The sequence below is a fragment of the Pteronotus mesoamericanus genome, unplaced genomic scaffold (genome assembly GCF_021234165.1).
Source record: "Pteronotus mesoamericanus isolate MK-2021 breed Mesoamerican mustached bat unplaced genomic scaffold, CSHL_Meso_final contig_164, whole genome shotgun sequence".
NCBI lineage: Eukaryota > Metazoa > Chordata > Mammalia > Chiroptera > Mormoopidae > Pteronotus > Pteronotus mesoamericanus.
In genome coordinates, this window is record NW_026555065.1 from 22,878,508 (window position 1) to 22,897,223 (window position 18,716).

At 52.8% G+C, this 18,716-nt stretch overlaps 1 protein-coding gene across 5 annotated transcripts in view; it reads right to left on the reverse strand.

The window, feature by feature from the left end:
- Nucleotides 1-114: 114 nt before the first annotated feature.
- The window catches only part of MAPKBP1 (mitogen-activated protein kinase binding protein 1), a 55,235-nt gene continuing 36,633 nt past the window's right edge, over nt 115-18,716 (reverse strand). The window contains exons 4-32 of one of the 5 annotated variants that reach the window (XM_054565556.1): nt 16,862-16,924; nt 16,574-16,631; nt 15,646-15,816; nt 15,109-15,246; nt 14,699-14,881; nt 14,448-14,465; nt 13,962-14,122; nt 13,006-13,195; nt 12,309-12,455; nt 11,911-12,086; nt 11,015-11,106; nt 10,638-10,763; nt 10,194-10,264; nt 9,909-10,030; nt 9,545-9,620; nt 9,322-9,433; nt 9,078-9,141; nt 8,695-8,829; nt 8,352-8,488; nt 8,091-8,146; nt 6,608-6,844; nt 6,009-6,175; nt 5,624-5,769; nt 5,305-5,502; nt 5,069-5,153; nt 4,487-4,770; nt 3,667-4,263; nt 3,150-3,235; nt 115-2,523 (exon numbers count right to left, since the gene is read on the reverse strand). In XM_054565556.1, coding sequence (XP_054421531.1) covers nt 2,296-2,523; nt 3,150-3,235; nt 3,667-4,263; nt 4,487-4,770; nt 5,069-5,153; nt 5,305-5,502; nt 5,624-5,769; nt 6,009-6,175; nt 6,608-6,844; nt 8,091-8,146; nt 8,352-8,488; nt 8,695-8,829; nt 9,078-9,141; nt 9,322-9,433; nt 9,545-9,620; nt 9,909-10,030; nt 10,194-10,264; nt 10,638-10,763; nt 11,015-11,106; nt 11,911-12,086; nt 12,309-12,455; nt 13,006-13,195; nt 13,962-14,122; nt 14,448-14,465; nt 14,699-14,881; nt 15,109-15,246; nt 15,646-15,816; nt 16,574-16,631; nt 16,862-16,924 — 4,324 coding nt within the window. In that variant the 3' untranslated portion in view covers nt 115-2,295. Of the gene's footprint in view, nt 2,524-3,149; nt 3,236-3,666; nt 4,264-4,486; nt 4,771-5,068; nt 5,154-5,304; nt 5,503-5,584; nt 5,770-6,008; nt 6,176-6,607; nt 6,845-8,090; nt 8,147-8,351; nt 8,489-8,694; nt 8,830-9,077; nt 9,142-9,321; nt 9,434-9,544; nt 9,621-9,908; nt 10,031-10,193; nt 10,265-10,637; nt 10,764-11,014; nt 11,107-11,910; nt 12,087-12,308; nt 12,456-13,005; nt 13,196-13,961; nt 14,123-14,447; nt 14,466-14,698; nt 14,882-15,108; nt 15,247-15,645; nt 15,817-16,573; nt 16,632-16,861; nt 16,925-18,716 lie in introns of all 5 variants that reach the window. The other 4 variants (XM_054565554.1, XM_054565557.1, XM_054565555.1 and 1 more) reach the window with 4 other exon arrangements.

The window sequence follows — 18,716 nt, forward strand, 5'->3', positions numbered from 1 at the left end:
TTGTCCTGCCCCAACCTCTTAAAGTCCGCAACCTGGATTCAGCACCCCCACCACTTCTCCCCGCCGCCAGTGCCCCGCGGGATTCAGCCATCCACACGACAAGCGAGGAACGCCTTCTGTTGCCTGCCCCACTTGCTGTTGTCCCAGAGTTAACAAACGACTGTTTATTGACCAGTTCATACATCAGTACAAAGACATGTTAAAAACAGCCCCTCCCCCGTGAGACCTGGGGAGGAGTAAAGTGTCAGGGCCGGGACAAAATATAAAAAGTTATAAATAAGGGGTTTTCAAAACTGGGTCAGGGCAAATCTGGACAGGGCCAGCAGTTGCCGTTGGCCTCAGACATGCAGAAGGGAATGGGCGCTAGCCTGGCCACAAGACAAACCCCCTCGCTGGGTTCAGGGTAGGGAAAGGGCGGCCACCTTCTCACAAACTAGCTGGAGTTTGCTCCCTGCTTGTGAAGTGCTGGCTGGCTAAGATCACCAAGAACCCCACTCAGAGGGGTCGGCCTGAGCCCTATTCAGAGTGGGCATAGCTGGTGTGCTGGTTGGGGATGGGGGACCACCCTCAGCTGTCAGAGTTCTTGGGCCCAGAATTTTCCTGCAGATTGGCCATACAGGTGGTGATAGAGTGGCGGTGAAATAGGGTTCATCTGTTTAGGTGCACTCAGGCTGATCCAGAGCTAGGCACCCTTCAGTATCGAATTTCTTTCTAAGCCTCTGCCTATAAAACCAGCAGGGCCCAGAGGCCTGTCCTCAGAATGGGCTTTTGGGGCCTGGAGCTATATATATTAAAAGCTGCCCTGCCTTATCAGAGGCAGAGGGAAGCAGTAGGGCCCAAAGACACGTTCTTCACTCCAACTCTTCAAGAACTGCTTCACTACTTGGTCCTAGTCTACCTGCCCACTGTGACCTATCTCCTTCCCCTCACACTAAGTTTAGTGCCCTTCTAATTCTAATCTATCCCCTCACCTCCACTACTTACCTGTCCCTCCTACCTGTGTCTCTTGGCCCCTGCTGCAGTCCCATATGCCTCCCTCCCCTCAACCTCCAATATCCAGAGCAGCCAGGTGTCCATCACTGCCTTTGAGCACTACCCAAAATGGGTATACCTTATGGGCCATCTCGTATCACCTAGACTGTGGGCACTAAGAATCCAGAATTGGGGTTTAGTGTGTCCCATCTCTTTTCGTGCTTCTTGAGGGGCATTCCACATGAGCCAGGGTGGTGAAGCTGGGGCAGGACATGAGAGGAAACCAGGCACACATCGGTCAGCCAAGTACTCTAGCAATGAACACGCAACTGGGGTGTGTGTGTGTGTGTGCGCGTGTGTGTGGGTATGGGCTAAGCTCTTTAGAAGGTGAGCCAGCGCCCTGTAAACCATGAGGGAAACTCCAATACAGGCTTCTGACTGAGCATCACTCAGGATGCAGGGAGAAGATGGCCTCTAGGCTCCAACAGCCTACTGGGGACCAGGGTTGGAGGATAGGGAAGACCAAAGGGCTGAGGAAAGGAGCCAGGGCTTGATGTTTGCCTAGCAGAGGGCTTTACTGTCCCGCAGCAACATCCCACAGCTGGCTTTACAAGTTCTGCCAAAGACATAAAGGGGGCACAGGGAGAAAGACAATGCTAGGGCCCTCTTGGAGGGGGAATGGGAGTGGAATGTGGGGGCTTAGGCCTTGATACAAACTCAAGACTCCTGAAGGCTGGGAATGCCCTGGAGGGCCAGAGGGCTCGCCTTTCTGAACTGCCAGGAATTGGAGAAAATGGGTAACTCCTGCTCTGGCAGCCAGGGAAGTGCAGCTGGTGTGGGAGGGGAAGTGGAGGTAGAGGAGAGACTCTGCTCCGCTGTTGGCTGATGGGCACTGAATATCACATTATCGCTCACCTCTACCCACTAAATACCCTGTTTGTGTGCTCCACCGCAGGGAGCTGATCCCTGCAGTAATTTCAAATGGCTTCTAAGAAGACAGAGGGCCAGCCCTTCCTGATCTCCCCCAGAGGGGGCAGGCCGCCCTCCTACTCTTCACAGCACCAAGATGACAAAGACCCAGACCTAACCCCTGCATGAGCCACTGGAGGGGCTGTGGAGGCAGGAGTTCCAGGTAAGTGAGGCAACAGTCAGGGAAATAAATTAATAAATACAGGGGCCCCGTGAGGAACAGCTGGGAAAGCTGCTTCCCCTCTGAGCACTGATCGCTGTTATCCACTCCAAGCATCCCCACAGGTTTTAGTGAGTGGAGGAGGGGCTGGTTTGGAATAGGGGAAGCATTCACTTGAAACAGGTTTCTGGAATTCAGAGTCTGCGTTCCATACGCCGCTCCACAGCTCGAAGCAGCAGCTCTGAGTATTGCTCTAGTAGGGCCTGTGTTTGCTCAGCTCCCACGGCCCCAGGGCTCCCACCCGGGCTGGACAGCACTGTCCCAGCCAGGGCCTCTAGCTCCTGCCGCACTGAAGAGAAGGTATTTCTGAGGAGCTGGGTGATGCGACTTTGCTCCACTGAGGGTGTCTTGCAGCTAGCCACCTGCAACAGGAGCCAGAAAGTGGGTTGGAGAACAGTGAAGGGACCTGTCAACAAACCTATAAAAAGGAGGGGCCCCACCTAGGTAGCCTGCCCCCCGAAGAAGGGACTGCATGCCCAGCGGGGTATGGCTGGGAGTTCCACACTCCAAGATCAGCAAGTATGACCAAAGGCTATGGGATGGAGGCAGACTCTGGGGTGACCCAAAAGGAAGAGCCCTTCAGATTATGGCACCATCTGCATTTTGTTAGTAACGCCTCTTTCGAGGTGTGGCCCTGCTGAACTGCCCCCATGTCCAAAGTGGCCAAATGGTTTTTGAACATGAAAAGGGGTACTATTAGTAATTACAGTGGGACAAATGGCACAAACTGAGGTGGTCCTAAGCAAATTAGGACATGTGGGTGCTAGCTCTTGTCTAAGGAAGTCTCTAGCTCTTAGCCAGAAATAACTAATAGGCGCTTGGTTCAAATGGCCCAGCCTGGCCTCTAACTCCCTCACCTCCTCTGCCCAGGATGTTCTTGATTGCTCCACCCACCCATCAGTGGGAGAATCTTATCTTTATGTTCTGGATACTCAGGTAGCACTCCTGACATGCTCTGTCTCCCCACCTGTGGGTGCCCAATACGTACCAAATGGTAGAGCTGCACAGCTTGGTGCACATTGCCCTGGAGCTCTGCCACAAGCTGTTCGCACTGCTCCAAGCTTACTGCTGGTTCTGGGAGAGACAGATACAGCTCAGGCACAGCACAGCTGCCCTTTCAGGCCGCCCCACCCATGGCCACTCCAAGCAGGACAGGCCTACCCTCCAGCATCATACCACCCCCACCACCACTTGTCCTCAGTCCCTTCCTCTTGCCTCTTCCTTCCCAACGCCCTCCCGACACCACACAGAAAATAAGGTCCAGAGAAAAAGGGACAGCCCCAGAGGCCAGAAGGTACTGAGGGACAAGGGGGTCACAGGGAGATCATGAGGTTAGCAGGAGTGTCTCACCATCAGGGGTGTGACTTATGGACCGAGACGGGAGCAGACAGGACGAAAAACGCCAGAGGCTGGACGCACAGAAATGGGATGGAGCCAGAGAGCGGCCAACAGAGACGGGAGAGAGAGGATGGGGCAGGAGATGAAAGCTGGGGGGCTGTGCACACCTGCGGCCTGGCTTAGGGCTGCCCCTGGCCTGATGCACTCCATGGGGCTGGGAGTCTTCTCAGGGGGTGGGGGCTGCAAGTTCTCAGGGTCGTGGAGGTGGCTGCCGACTGACAGGTGCTGGGCACAAGGGCTGCTGGGCCCAGGCTGGACCTGGCACTCTGTCCTAGGTCTGGGAGAGGTACCCTCCCCTAAACAGGTTCGCCTTTCAGATGTACTGTGAGCCTTTCCTAGGCCCACTGGGGAGCCAGGCTGTTCTGCCTCACCAGGGGCCCTGCCCTTGGTAACAGGTGAGAATGTGGCCAGGGTGGGACGATCAGGTAGTGGCTTTGGAATGTCCAGGACCAGGTGAGCCCGGCTGGGCAGGGCCAGCTGCCTGAGAGGTGAGACCCGGATGGGGACAGGAGCTTGAGGTTCGGCTGCCAGGCCCAGGTTCTCCCCAACAGAGATGCTGCGGGATATCTTGGCCATCGAACTGGTGGTAGGGTTCTGGTAGGAGTGGGGCCGAGACAGACGACCATTAGCCTGGGGCAGGGAACGTTGGCCCTCCTGGGCTTCCATCTCCCGTAAGAGTAATGTGACTGGTGGAAATGCCCCACCTATTGAGGAGACAGAGATGATGCAGGTCAGGTAGTAAGGAAGGTATCCCAGGTGCCAAGGCTCAATTCCTGAAGAGCTGCTGTGCCCTGCACACACCCACTAAAGGACACCCAGTGGCAAGCACACTCACACACTAGGGCTACACTAGGCCCTCTTTCCCCCAGCACGCTCATGTGCTCCACACTCCCCACACCCTGGGGCTGAGCCCAGCAGGCTCCTCACCCTGTGATGGCAGACTCTGGACGGACTGGGCTTTCTGGAGTCCACCTAAGGGGTTGGCGGTGCCCACTCTCTTGGGGGTCCAACTGCTGTCCACATTGACCCGGCGTCGTGGCAACAGCACAGGAGCTGCCTGCTGGGGGCCAGAGTTCCCAGGGGTGGGCTCCACCTCTGGCGGTGCTCCTGGAGGGTTAGCACCACTGCCGCTCAGCTGCTCACCGGAAACCTGTGGCACCTGGACTGGTCTCGGTGTCAGTGCCAGGCTTGAGGAAGATGGGGATGGTTCCCTACAGCGAGAAAATGTGGAGGAAGGCCCAGAAGGGTTTCAGGGTTCTTTCTTGCCAAGATGGGGAGAAGCTCTTGCAGTACTAGGGAGGCATTAGGCCTCAAAAGGGCAAGTGCAAAACCAGCCAGGCTAGTGGTCCCCAGAACTTGGGGGTGCAAAATACTGTTGGGCGTGGGAAGCCTTGGAGAGAGGAGAGCCACATGCTGCCCCAGAGGCTGGACTGGCCCTGTCGGGAGCACTGGAAGGTCGGGGGAGCTGGAGCTCCCATGACAGAGCGAGGGCTTCTGTGGGGAGAGTACCTGAGTGGGGGCGTCAGCACTTGCAGAAGAAATCGTGAAGAGATGCTCTGAGACTCTGCCCTCTCCGGTACCCGGACTGGGCCCCCTGCCAGGGTGACAGAGATCAAGAAATGAAGCAACCTCTTGTTCTGGATTCGACCCTCTGGAGAAGGGAACCCCTGGGAATGGCCTCTCAGCCAGGCAAGGAGGGGAGCAGGGCAGACTGCAGTGACCACGTGCTGGCCCTCTGACCACACCTGGAGCAGCCCCATTGGCCAGAGTCTCAAAGTGCTGTTTTAGAAACTGCTCCTGGTCCGGGGTACGGGGGCTGCCTTCCTGTGGCTCATAGGGGCCAGTGCCTCCCTCCTCTTCCTCCTCTTCCTCATCACCCTCAGCTGGCTCTTCAAGGTCTGAGGAAATGCCATCCACACTCAGGGGCTCCGTGCTCTCAGAGTCTGGATGTGGAGGAGGGGGAGAGAAGCATCATGCTGCACCCGCCTGTCACCAGAGCCTCCACCCCTCCCTCAGCCCACTGACCTGTGCGATTCTGGCCCTCCCGCAGGGCTGCAGCCTCACCTTCGTTGGGGTGCTCAGGGCTGGAGAGGCGGCTGCTGCTATAATCCACAGAGCAGGCACTGTCAGGGCTGTGCTTCTCCGAGCCCCTGCTGCCTGGGTACACTCTTCCCAGGGCGCCTCGAGCTGGTGCCTGCACCTGGAACTCACTGCCAGGAAGGCCAGCAGCGGAAAAAAGAGGCTGTGAGCAGGGGCAAGCGGTAGCCCCACTGGACTCCTGCCTTCCTTCTCCCCCACCTGTGAGCAGGACCGGGGATGAGACAGCGGTGATAAGGCGGGCAAGCCCTGAGTACCCTGGGGCCAGCCCTCCGCTCACTGAAGAACACTCATGGGGAAGGGAAGACAGGGCTGCATGGCCCCAGGGGTCTGGTGGCGGCAGGACCCTTGCCTGGTATCCAAGGTGGGGCTGTCACTTGGCTCCGGGTAGACAATACCATCTTCGATGGGTGTAGGCTCCAGATCTTGGGGAAAGACCCCTTCCTCTTGGGACAACAGTCCGATAATGTGGGGGCAGGAACAGGGTTGGGAAGCCTGAGGCTGAGGGGGCTTTTCATTCTAGAAACACACATAGGGGCATTACTGGGGTTGCTGATGTGACAGAGGGTCTGGGAAAAGAGAAGAGGGTGGTCAAGGATTTGGTGCGCACCAACTCTGGGAAAAGACGAATATTCCATCTCTGAGGGCAGACGCCAGGAAGCCAGGCTGGGCCCCAACTAGCATTCCTGAGCATCTAGAAGAATTCTGTTAGCACTCTGGCTGCCAACCTCCAGCCACCACTTAATATCATCAGCTCTCCAAGGAACCCAGCCCAAGACAATCACTATACCACACAGCCTGGCTAGTCCCACCCTGAATCTGCAGTTCAGGCTACCCATGGACTGGGGCAGAGAAAGCGTAGCTGGACCAGTGCTCAGGCTGCAGCTACTGGCACAAGGCCGACTAAAGCTGCTTAGAGATCTCCAGGGAACTAGGAGAAAGCTGGCTCACCTGGATAGCATGTAAGGTCTCAGAGGCCTGCTGACCATGCTTCCCTGAACCAGATGGGATCATGGCCAGAGAGTCCCTGCTAGGGCCCTTAGGGCTTGGAGCCAGTGTCTCTAGCTGCCGCAGGTCCAGCATGGAGCGAACACTCAGCTCCACATCTGACTGAGCCCAGCGCCCCCTTCTTCTGGGTCCTTGGCTGGCTGCAGGAGCTGGGTCCAGGAATTCCACTGTCTCTTGTGCCTGGTGTGGGACAGGAGTGGGAGAGGAGTAAGAGTAACACTCACACAAGTACGTACTAATATCACCCCCGTATTTACAGATGGAAAAACTGAAGCACAGCGGGCTAAAGTAACTTGTCCAAGTCCCAAGGACAGTAAGTTACCTGCCTGTAGGTTATAGCTCAGGTAGTCTAGCTCCAGAGTTCACACTCTGAGCTTCACTCTATGTCCTGTCTTAGATGACCTTCTGATATTAGTCTTCACATGGTGTCATGGACACCTCAAAGCTTGGAGACTCAGCAAGTCCCCTACTCTGGAAACAGTCCCAACAAGGACCTCATGTCCATTCATAGTATCAAGAACCGACCAACAGCCCAGTCTTGAGACGCCTGACCTGGTCGGAAAGCACCAGAGACACCACACTATCATCCCATGTAACTGCCACTAACAGTGAAGGGTGCTGGCACTTGAAATCCTGACATGGGCCCTGGCTGGTGTGGCTCAGTGGATCGAGCGCCAGCCTGCGAACCAAAGGATCACTGGTTTGATTCCCAGTGCAGGGCACATGCCTGGGTGGCAGCCAGGTCCCCAGTAGGGGGTGCATGAGATGCACCCACACATTGATGTTTCTCTCCCTCCCTTACCTTCTCTAAAAATAAACAAACAAAATCTTTAAAAAAAAAAGAAAAGAAATCCTAACATGGGACAAGTCAGGACCGGGCTGCCTTGGGGCTTGCTCTGAAAGCCTTTATCCTTCTCCTGGCTATTGGGGTAGCCACTCAATTATTGGTCCTCTTAGGGCCTTTTCCCTCTAACTAACTGGAAGTTCTGAGCTTACCTCCTAACCTGGCATCATTAGAACTACAGTTTCTCCTTACTTCTGTTCTTTGGACCTTTGATTTTCTTGAACTTTACTTCTAACCATTTGGCTCAGACACCCTCTTTCTACCCCCCACCTCATCCTGCTCTTTGTTCACATTTACTCCCAGGCCCTAGGCAGCTGAACAAGTGGTGGACTTCCCCAAGTGTCACTAATCCTTGCAGGCCCCTCACCTGGCACACAGGAAAGAAACACCTGGGCATCATCATCCCTAACCTGGGACCAGCTCAGCTGCCTGAACTCCCCCCACAAGGCCCTTCCTTGGAAATGAAGGGGGGAGCATGTGGGCAGACCCCATGCCCAAATGCCTCGCCCCGCTCAGACGGCCCTGCTTTCACCTTCCTTCCCTTCTGTAACCTTGGAAGGGCATTTTAATGAGGTGACTCACCCGACTCATCTCCCAGTGGGACAGGCTTCGGGGCAGGGCTGGGTTGGGCACCGAGGCTAGACAGAGACCAGCAGTCAGAGAAAGTGTCTCCTGCCCACCAACCCCAGAGCCCTGGCCCCACACCAGCCCATACCCTACGTGGCCACAGTGACTCTCCAGTTTCCTCACCTCAACATTGCTCTTACCCCTGCAGTCCCAGAAAGCATATCTAGCCACTATACCGACTGTGACTATCTAGCCCCATGCCAGACTTCCACAGACCTGGCTGTTTCTTGGTACCCTTGGCAAGGATGGGCAGAGCTGGAAGTTCTTCTTCTTCAGTGCCCTCGTCTTCTCCCTCCTTGTCACTGTCTGATGAGAGAGCTGGTCCAGAAGAGAGCATTGATGGGGCCTCATGCCTGAGTCCAAGACAAGGAAGGACAGAGGGAGAAGAGACTCAGCGGGGGAAGAGGACATCATGGGTCTTCATGAGAGCAACAGATGTTAGGGGATACAGAGTTGCTAAGTGGCTGGTCCAGAGCAAGGTGGAGGAGCAGTAAGATGAAAACTAGCAATGTGGACTCCCACCCACTGCTTGCCCGTATCCCATACTCTATGTTCTTACCGATGGGGTCCAGCAGCTCTTTGGGGAGAGGACGGTCCTTGCTGCTTGGCCCCTCGCTGACGCTGGCGCAGCTCAGCCAGACGCTGCCTCATGCTGATGGTCATCTCAGAGCTCAGGCGCCACACAAATATGCAGCTGGGTAGAGCCACAGAGTTGTGAGAGAGGGGTAAGGTAAAGTGGGGGTGCCAACACCACTAGTTCCTCTTCTCTGTGGGCTGGCAAGGACATGAGAGCTACCCTCTAGGGACAAGTCAGGTCCAGCCAAAATATATCCCTGTTCAGCCCTACTTCCCAGAGACATCACTGAGGTGAAAAGAGGGGAGGGGGCTGGGTATGTGTGGCACTGAAAAAAATGTGTCTCAGGGAAGCTAGTTTCTGCTCACCTGTCCCCTGACACAGAGATGAGATGCTTGCAGTCATTACTAAATTTCATGCCAGTGACAATCTCTGTGAAGAAGAAAGAATATGGCCTATAAGCCTACCCTGAAATCCCAGCCAAGCTTCTGTTCCAATAGTGGTTGTCGGGGTTTGGTTGGAAAGGAGGGGCAGGCAGCTGTGATGGGTCCCAAAAAAACTAAAGGAAGAAAGAGTAAAGTTCCAGAGGTAGAGTATTGGGGCTACACTCACCTGAGTGGCCAAACATGGTGGCCACGCACTCGCCTGAGGAGAAGTCAAAAATGGAGAGGTTCTTATCAGAACAGCTGGTGGCAATGTAGATCCCTGAGGGGTCTGTCTGCACCTGAGGAGTGGGACACACAGCTGGAAGAAGATGGGAAGCGCCAGTTCCTCTCCACCTAGTGCCCTCATCCTCTTGTAGTCTGGCCCCGAGCCCATCCTGCTGGGCCCTTACCTTAATCAGAGTGCCATCCTCACCCTGTGACCCTTTAAACAGCTTCTTCTGTTTCCCACTGCTGATGTTAAAGATCCTGTAGAGAAACACACTCTCATTCAGATGAGGAGGAAGTCACAATCAAGCATATCCAGGTGGCAGAAATGCCAGAATTCACTCCCAGCCCCATTCTCTATGGGAACCACTCCCCAACACCAATGGGTCTACCACCTCTTGGGTGAGGCCGAGTACTCATTCTGTAGGCCGAAGGGGTCACAAAGTCCTGGACAAAAGGACTTGGGGACTGGGGTGTTTAGATCTGACCCCTCCCCAACTCCCAGGCATAAAGGAATGAGGTCAGATGGTCTGAAAAAGCAATGCCCACCGAATATTTCGGTCCTGGCAGCCAATAGCCGTGTACTTCCAGCTGGGCTCCACATCCATGTCATACAGGGTCGTCTTCCGTACCACGTGGTGTGTCCGCGTAAACTGTACTCCATCTCCAGACTGCAGGGGTAGAGCATGTGGGCAGACCCCAAGCCTAAATGTCTCACAAGGCCGAGAGAGCCCTGCTTTCTCCTCTCTTCACCTCTTGTAACCTCAGGTACAGGAATGGCAGAGAACCCCACCACCACCCGCTACTCCATTCGGGGAAACCCAGTCCCCTCACCTTTTGTGCAGTGCGGAAGTAGATGCTCTTGTCTGCTCCACAGCTGATCATGCGGACTTGCCCATCACTGGCTATGAAGAAGAGGGGCCTAGCTGTTCCCACTGCTCTCAGCCACACAGGGCCAGCCTTTCCTCTGCCATCCCTCCAGAGTTCCCCTCTATCAAGCATGCTACATGACTGGGACAACCAATTAAATCAGGATGCTTACCTCCAAACTTAGGTTTCCTTTATCCCTATCCTCAGCCAACCTGGTTGGCTCATGGTCCCCTGGACTGAGAGCCTACATTCCACTTGTCTTCCCATCTAGCCCTAGGCTTCCCAGCAGCTGTCCAACACTCCCCCAGGACAGGCAGAGAGGCGGGAGGCGGGTGGCTGTGGGGGGCGGGGGTAAGGGTGATATTGGTGGTAGGTGGCAGAAATGTGTCTCAATCGCCCTCTTCCCACCTGCAAACTTGACAGCAGTGATGGAGGACGAGTGCTCATCCAAGGTCTGCTGTAGGCTATACTCCCGTCCAGCATCCAGCACGTGGATCAGTCTGTCCCGGCTGGCTGATGCTAGCAGCTTCAGACCTGTGGTGAAAAGAACTCATCAGCCCACAAGTGCCCAGAACAGGCCCCTGTCTGAGCCTGGCAAAGAGGCCTGCAGTAACCGAGTCCCATGGTGCAGGGATAGAGCTGTCCTCCTTTAAATCTGCAAGGACACCAAATGATTCAAACAACTTTCAGTCCCTTACCCAAGAGCTAGTACAGAGGTGAGTGGCACCAGCAGGACTGGAGAAGCCCTGTGCCATTCTGGGCTAGGGACCAGGTATCCTCCTTACCTGTGTCTGGCTTAGAGTACTCCAAGCACAGAATTTCCGAATCATGGGCCTCCACCTTCAGCATCTCACTTAGGGACTGCAACTCGTGCACCCTGCAAAAATGAGGGGTGGGGGTAGAGGTCATTGCCAGGCTGCAGGAGGAAAGACTCACCCTGCTTTCTCTGCTACAACCTCTCCCCCAACCTTTTCCAAAATTCATTCTTATTTTTGAACTTTTAGACTTAGAGAAAAGTTGCAATGAGTACAGAAGACCTTCCCTATTTCCTTTGCCCAGCTTTCCCTAATGTTAACATGTTACATAACAACAGTTCAATTAAAAGAACCAGGAAATTTACACTTGTACAATACTATTAATAAAAGGCTTTATTTTAATTTCATCAGTTTTCCCACAATGTCCTTTCTCTGGATCCAGTATCCTATCCAATTTGCATTTAGTTGTTATTTCTCTTTAACCTCCTTCAGTCTTGAATAATTCTTCAGTCTTTTCTTACGTTTCATGACCTTGACACTTTTTGAAGAGTACTGATCAGTACAGGTACTCTGTGGTATGTACCTCAATTTGAGTTTCTCTGATGTTTTCTCTTGATTGGACTGAGTTTATGCATTGTTGGCAAGAATACCAAGATACAATACTATGTCCTTATTAGCATATCACATTATGGGCTTCATGATGTTGCTATGAAAACATTAAGCGGGATCACTTGGTTGAGATGGTTTCTGAGGGGTTTCTTCATTTCTTCAACAAGGGAAAGGTTAAGTTACCTTTCCCTTGTATATATAAGTATCTCCCCCAATCTTTTTGAGTCAAATTTTTCTAAAGCTCTGTCCTCAGGGATCTAACTTCCCCAGCCTGCACCATGAGAAGCAGTCAGTACCCACCCCAGGCCTATCATTACCTGAGTGTGCCCATACGGTCCCCCGAAGCTAGATGCTGTCCATTGGGGCTGATACACAGAGAACGGATGCCCACCCGGGGATCCATCAGGGACCCATCAGCTTTGTCTCCTCCGGGCAGTTCAGTGTCCAGTAGGGCCTGAGTGTTCCCATCCACATAGATGATCTTAATGAGGTCCTAGTAAAACAGGTACAGAGAATAAGTGGATAAGGCAGGCCTGACCCAGTATACCTGCAAGGGGAGAGGACTGCTGGACAAGATAAACCCTTAGCTTGCAGAGCCCAGTCAAATAAAAGCTGGAATATCAAAGTCTGGGGACCCAGTTCCTGAGAAGGTGTGAAGGCTGAGGGGATGGGGATACTAAGTATGGCATGGTGGCCCTAAGGCCTCAGGGCTCACATTGCTAAGGATATTGCGGTGCAGGGTGGAGCCGTGCACCCCGGAGCTCTCTGTGTTCCACAGGCGGATGGTGTTGTCTGAGGAACAAGTGATGAAGGAACTGGGGGGAAGGCAGGCTTGATTACTATCCTTCACTTCTGGGTAGACCTGAAGGGGTAGAGGGAACAAAGTCAGATCTCTAGTTAGGGAGCAGTCCTTTGTCTGCCCAGGAAGAGGCGAATGAGATTAAAGGGATAATGCTGGCCAAGACTTAGCCCAGTGTCTGCCCCATAGTAAGCAGGCCATAACTACTAGATATTCTTCATAATCACTAAGGGAAAGTCCCTGTACCTGGGACTCTTCTATGTCTCCCACTTAACATTATTTCACTTAATTCTTAGAACAATTAGATGAATCAGGTACATCACTTCACAGTTGAGGAAACTGAAGCTCAGTCAAGTTCATTAACTCATCCAAGATCACCCAGCCTAGGACAAGGCAAAGCTAAGAATGGACAGGGGCACATTGGAAGAAGCCTAAGATACATAAGCACTAAAGTTCAAGCTCAATCCTCAGGGCCTGAGGATAGGTGGATACACAGTGATGGTGTTAGAGAAACAAGAAGGCAGCAGGCACATAATGTCATATCCCCACTTTCCATCTTCACAATGGTATCCCAGCAAACCTGGCCAGTCTCAGGCCGTCCCAGCCCACCTACCTCCACACTCCAGACGCAGGAGGAATGATACAGAGCTGAGTACACCTTGCCCACTTTCTTGGGGTCCCTCACATCCCAAACATAAATGCTGTGATCATTGTATACACACGACAGCCACTGATTAGTGGGATCAAAGGTCAAGGCAATGGTGTCTGGATACCTGGCATTGGCCACTCCAGAGAAGAGGCGACTGTGGGAAAGAGGACAAACAAACTGGTGAGGGACGAGGTGATAAAATGAGGGATTGAAAAAAAATGAAAACAGATGGCAACCCACAAAGAAAGGAGCAGAGCGGGGGGAGCCTTGTCCAGACCCGAATGTTTGAAAGCAGCTGCTTAAGAAAGACAGAAGCAGCCCCTGACAGCCATCAGCTGGGGCCGACCTGGCACTAGCTGCTGGGCCATGGTGTTCTCCTGATGAACACAAACAATGCCACAGAACACCAACGTCAAACAAGGTAACTCTACGGCCATGACAGAGCAAAACAAATACAAGACTACTCTGTCATTGTGTCTGAGCAGAGATAAAAACAAGATCAACATGTAAACCACAAAAGTGACCAAATATCACCCTTTCCCATTTATCAGGATTGATTGCTGCTTCTTAACCAATTACAGCTGTAGTCCCACCTTTTAAATAAAATTATTAGGCTATCTAATTATAGAATTGCCCCTACTTCCTGACAGCATCCAACCAGGGCAAAATTTCAATCTCTTGAACCATTTCTAAAATCACCTCACGCAACACCCCAAATCTTACAATACTCCCCACTTAACATAGTCCCCACTTACTGAGATACTCCCCAGTTCTCCTTGGTTGCAAGAGCACCAATAAACCCAAATTTGTTTGTCCTCAGAGGTATTCATGGTTATCTTTGAGACACCCTTCACCTTGTTCAATGAAGGCTGGACAGAGCTTGATGCTCTGAATGGAGGCAGGGGGCCCACCTAGCTCACCTGGCCTCAGTGACACTGGCAATGTCTGTCCCCAAGGCATGGGGTCGGGGCAGGGTGCTGAGAAAGTGCAGGTTGGAGGGGTTGAAGAGGCGCACGGTGCCATCAGCACAGCCACAGAAGATGTAGTCTGGGCTCACAGAGATGCAGTAGGCCACGGTGGTCTGCAGGCAGAGGGGCTCAGGTCAGCATGGGCCACCTACCCAACCCCTCCTCAACAGTCACCTGCGAGGAGGAGAGACTAGCCAAGGCAGGGGCGAGGGAAAAGCAGTCCAGCTGCTCTGGCCTGAGCCCCTCAGCTGTTATCTAGATGCCCCTCCCTCCAGAAGCAGGTGGCCACAGGGCCCACAGCCATATGCAGTTTGGGGGATGGGAGTCAGGGACCCTCCTAAGGTATCAGAGGTTTTGGCAAAGAAAACAAAATAGGAAAATCCCAGCAAAGAGAAAGAAACAGCATGAGAAAGACAGGAGAGTCAAGGCATCACTTACTGTGAAGCTGTCTGTATTCTGAGCAGAAGAGGAAAGCAGGGGAAAGACAGACAGAAAGAGAGCAGAGAGGAGGCAGTTACACAGATCTCCATGGAGGGGAACTGGGCCAAGCTCTGGCTCCCTCAAGCCTCTTCTCCTGGGGCTCCCTCCTACATGCATGAGGGCCCAGCCCTGGGATGGAGCCATGGGCATCAGTTTTCCCCTGAGCCAAGACATGCACAGCACCAACCAACTGGGCCAAAGGTACTTACTCTCAGCTCCACCCACTTATCCAAAAGCCGCCGATCACTGAACTCGCACAGGAGCCCTGAGGATGTGATGCAGAAGGTGCTGTCCGCCTTCTTCCCTCGGCCACAGGCCACATCGGTGAACAAGTTGTTCCGCAGCTCCCCCAGCAGCCCTGAGCGGCCCAGCAGGGGCACAGTGGCATTCACCTGTGGAGACATACCACTGTTGCCCACCCATCTACCCCAGAGTCTGCCCCTGGAAACTAGGCCCCCTAGCTTTTGAGACTACTCCTCAGCCCAGAGAGCATCTGACTCATCCAGATCTTCTGTATGGCTGGGGAGCAAGCAGAGAAGGGCCCAAGTGGAGCGGGATCTCCTGGGATGGGGTGAGCAGGCCCTGGCCCTGGTGGCTACTTCCAGCCTCAGCGTCTCACCTTTGAGGTCTTACTGTCATCAAGGTACCAGAATTTGATATGCCGGTTGCCTGCAGTGACGAAGTAGCTGCAGTCTTCAGAGAAGGACACCGCTGTCACCCGACTGGACACCTTATTGGAGGCCACTACAATGTTTTTCTGGGAAAAAAGCCAAAGGAAGAATAAAGGTTCTGCTTCTTTGAGCTAAGAAGAAAGGCAGAGAGGAGAGGAGGGTTAGATCCTATTTGCACTTGGAAAAAAAAGTTTCTTTCCGGGATATACTGGCCAGAAAAAAAGAGGAGTGAGGAGAATCCCTTTCCAGAGGAGTTGAAAAGATTCATTTCCTCCAGAGTTCCTCAAAGGCATGAAACTAGTTCCTTTCTACCAATACATTTGGCTACATAGTTGCTCTTTCCTCCTATCATTTTCTAGAATGAGACTGAGATTAGTAGAATAGAATGAAGGGGGCCCAGTCAGTATCTTCCTGGCTCCCCAAACGGCTCTGAAAACCTCAGGAGACTGCCAGGCCAGCCCATGCAGCCCACCCATCCCACTCACCTTCCAGGCCCAGACGTTGACAATCATGTCATGCTGGTAGCCCACGGAGACGATGTACTTGGCGCTAGGGGAGAAGGCCACGCAAGCCACACCATACTTATGCTCCTGCAGCTCTGCCACCTGGCTACGCTCAGCCACGTCCCAAACCCGCACTGCTGGCATGTGCCCACTCTGCAGGAGGCAAGAACTGGAAGTGACGGCCAGAAGCATACAGACCCCACTAGCCTTTCAGAGTGGGGGCCCTCACCTCCCCAGCTCCTGAATACAACCTCTCTAATGACCTTTGGCCAAGAGTCAAGAGCAGAGTGCTACACAGGGCAACGGTAGAGAGGAAGCAATATATATCTCAGGACAACAATGATTATCAGGGAGAAAATGGCCCCATATTTTGTTCATTATCTCTGGGTGAGGGTCTGCACCTCCGTATTTGTTCAAAGCTCCTTGAGTGATCCTGATGGGGAGCCAGGGTTGAGAACCACTACCATTCCTGCCTATTTCTGCCCCAACTGCCTCCCTGTAAGACTGAAAAGCTAAGAGGTATTCCTCATACGCCCAGCAGGGGGCCTCCGGGGATAAGAAGTATTTTAAGGCAGTGGTTTTCAAAGTGTGCTTCCCAAACTAAGCCGAAGCAGCTTGAAGTATGAACTTGCTGGAAATGCAAATTGTGGAGCCCCACCCCAGACCTACAGAATCAAAAACTCTGGGGTTAGGCCCAGCACTGTGCACTTTAACAAGCCCTCCACGTAATTCTGATACACACTGAAGCTTAAGGACGACTGTTTTAAAGGTGTTAGCAAACACCAGGATTTGGCTTCTGTTTAGGAAGCCAAAGTGGCAGCAGCCCTAACTAGGCCTACAATTGTAGCTCTCTGCTGAGGACATACCGCCCACCCTCTTCAGAGAACTGCAGCCCCCTTTCCTCACTTACCTCTCCAGTGACCAAGTACTTGCCATCAGTGGAGAAGGCGAGGGCAGTGATGGTTTTTCTGCAAGAGATGAGGCTGGCTCAGAGGGACACTGGCAGCCTGGCCTAAGCCCGGCTCCCTCACAGTTCCCTCAAAAGGCAAGACCAGCAGACACAAGCAACACATGTGGCCCTTCTCTCTCTGGCCCAGGGGCCCAAAAAGGTGTCATTCCCAGGAATCAGACACCCCAGACTGTGCCATTGTCTCAGGCCCCAGAAGGAGGTACTCCCTGAGGATCCAGGCCCATTTACCTGGAACTGTTGAGGATGTGGTGTTGTTTATGTTTCCGGGGATTGAACAGCACGACCACACACCTAGAGGGATGAGTCAGACAAAAGACTTAGCACCAAACTACAGCTCCCCCAGGAGCTCCCAGGCCACCTGGGAATTCCAGTCACCCAACAGAAAGGCTCCACTTGCCACCGAGGGCAAGTGACTGCTTTCTCCTGCAAGCTGTTTTAGCTTCCTTTCCTTGCCCACAAGGGCCTATCTCTGCAGCCCCTTGAGGGTAAAAGCGGTCCTTGGAAACCTATCCCACCAGTCCCTAAACACCACCCCATCTCTGGTCATACCCACAAAGAGCAGCAGGGACACAGGCCTTCCCACCACCCACACAAACAGCCAACGGAGGGGTGCAGGAGGGAAGGGCACACGTGATTAGGCAATGCAGGCCAAGGGTGCACAGACCGTTTACAGGCTTGGATCCACATACGTCGAGCATTTATACTCCAACGGGAGGTAAGGCCTCTCACATGTGTACCCACGTGTGTACTTGGCAGAAGCTGGCCTTTCACACCCTCTACATGTCAGATGAGGAAGGGGTGGGAGGCAGAGGGCCAAAATTGCAAAATTGCAGAAAGACTAAGAGGAGGGGCAGAGAGAGCCTGAGAGGGCCTGAGGAAGCCTATTCAGTGTCTCAGAGTTCCCAGGCCCAGCCCTGAAAATCCATGGCCCCAAGGAGCCTTAGAAGACCCCTCCAGATTGCCAGAAAGCAATCAGACTCCACCTGCAGTCTCAGAGAAGGACGGCAGTACCCTCTCTATCTGGTGGCAAGACTGGATGGGATCTGGTTGAGTGACTTTCCAGGGGCAGTTCCAGAGAGGAGCCTAGATGGTAGGTGTCAGGGTAAAGGAGCCGGAAGCCGTAGCTAGGCAGCATACTCCTTTATAGAGTCCTTGGCTGTCAGCAGGCCTACGCCAGTAGATCCTGCCTCCATGTCATCAGCACTGTAACTAGCTGACAGGGGCGAGCGTGGGGCCTGCTGCACCAGGTAAGGGACAGGGAATGAATAGAAGGCTACTTCCCCCAGACTCAGGCTTATTTATTAGGAACCCCTTTGTGACCCCCATATCTGAACCTCACACTTGGTAGAAACTTGAAGCAAAGGTGGATAAAAAATGTCAGTGCTTAGTATCTTAGGCTCAATAAACCACTTCAATATGCAAATTCCACAGGCAATCTCTGGGGACACTGGGATCTCTGAGGTACACCAGATACACCCAGAACTGCAAGGCTGATCAACATCCTTGGAATTCCTGAGTCATATCCTTTTCTCCTCTAACCCGAGTGTTTTCTTTCTCCTTCTCTCCCCATCTCCTAATCTTTTTCTTGTTCCCCTTTCCTCATTCTTTTTGCCCTTTTCTTTTAACAGCAACGTGCAGTCTCCTGCTTCCCAACCAGTATGCCATATCAGAAGAGTTTAATTTTTTATTTTTTGAGGAAAAAAAAAATCACATCTTTATTTTTAATTAACCTTTAACAAACATTTAGCATTTCCTTCTATTTTTTTCAATTACAGTTGACAAACATTATATTAGTTTCAGTTGTACACCTCAGTGATTACTCACTGAGTGATTATTCCGCTCAGTGATTAAGCGGATTGATATTTCTCTCACACATTATATAACTTACTAAGTGATCATCCCAATAAATCTTGTACCCATCTGGCACCATATGTAATTATTAGAACATTATTGATTTTATTCCCTATGCTGTACTTTACATCCCCATGGGTATTCTGTAACTAGCAATTTGTAATTCTTAATCTCTTCACCTTTTTCACCCATTTTCCCCAACCCCCGTCCCCTCTGGCAACCATCAAAACAT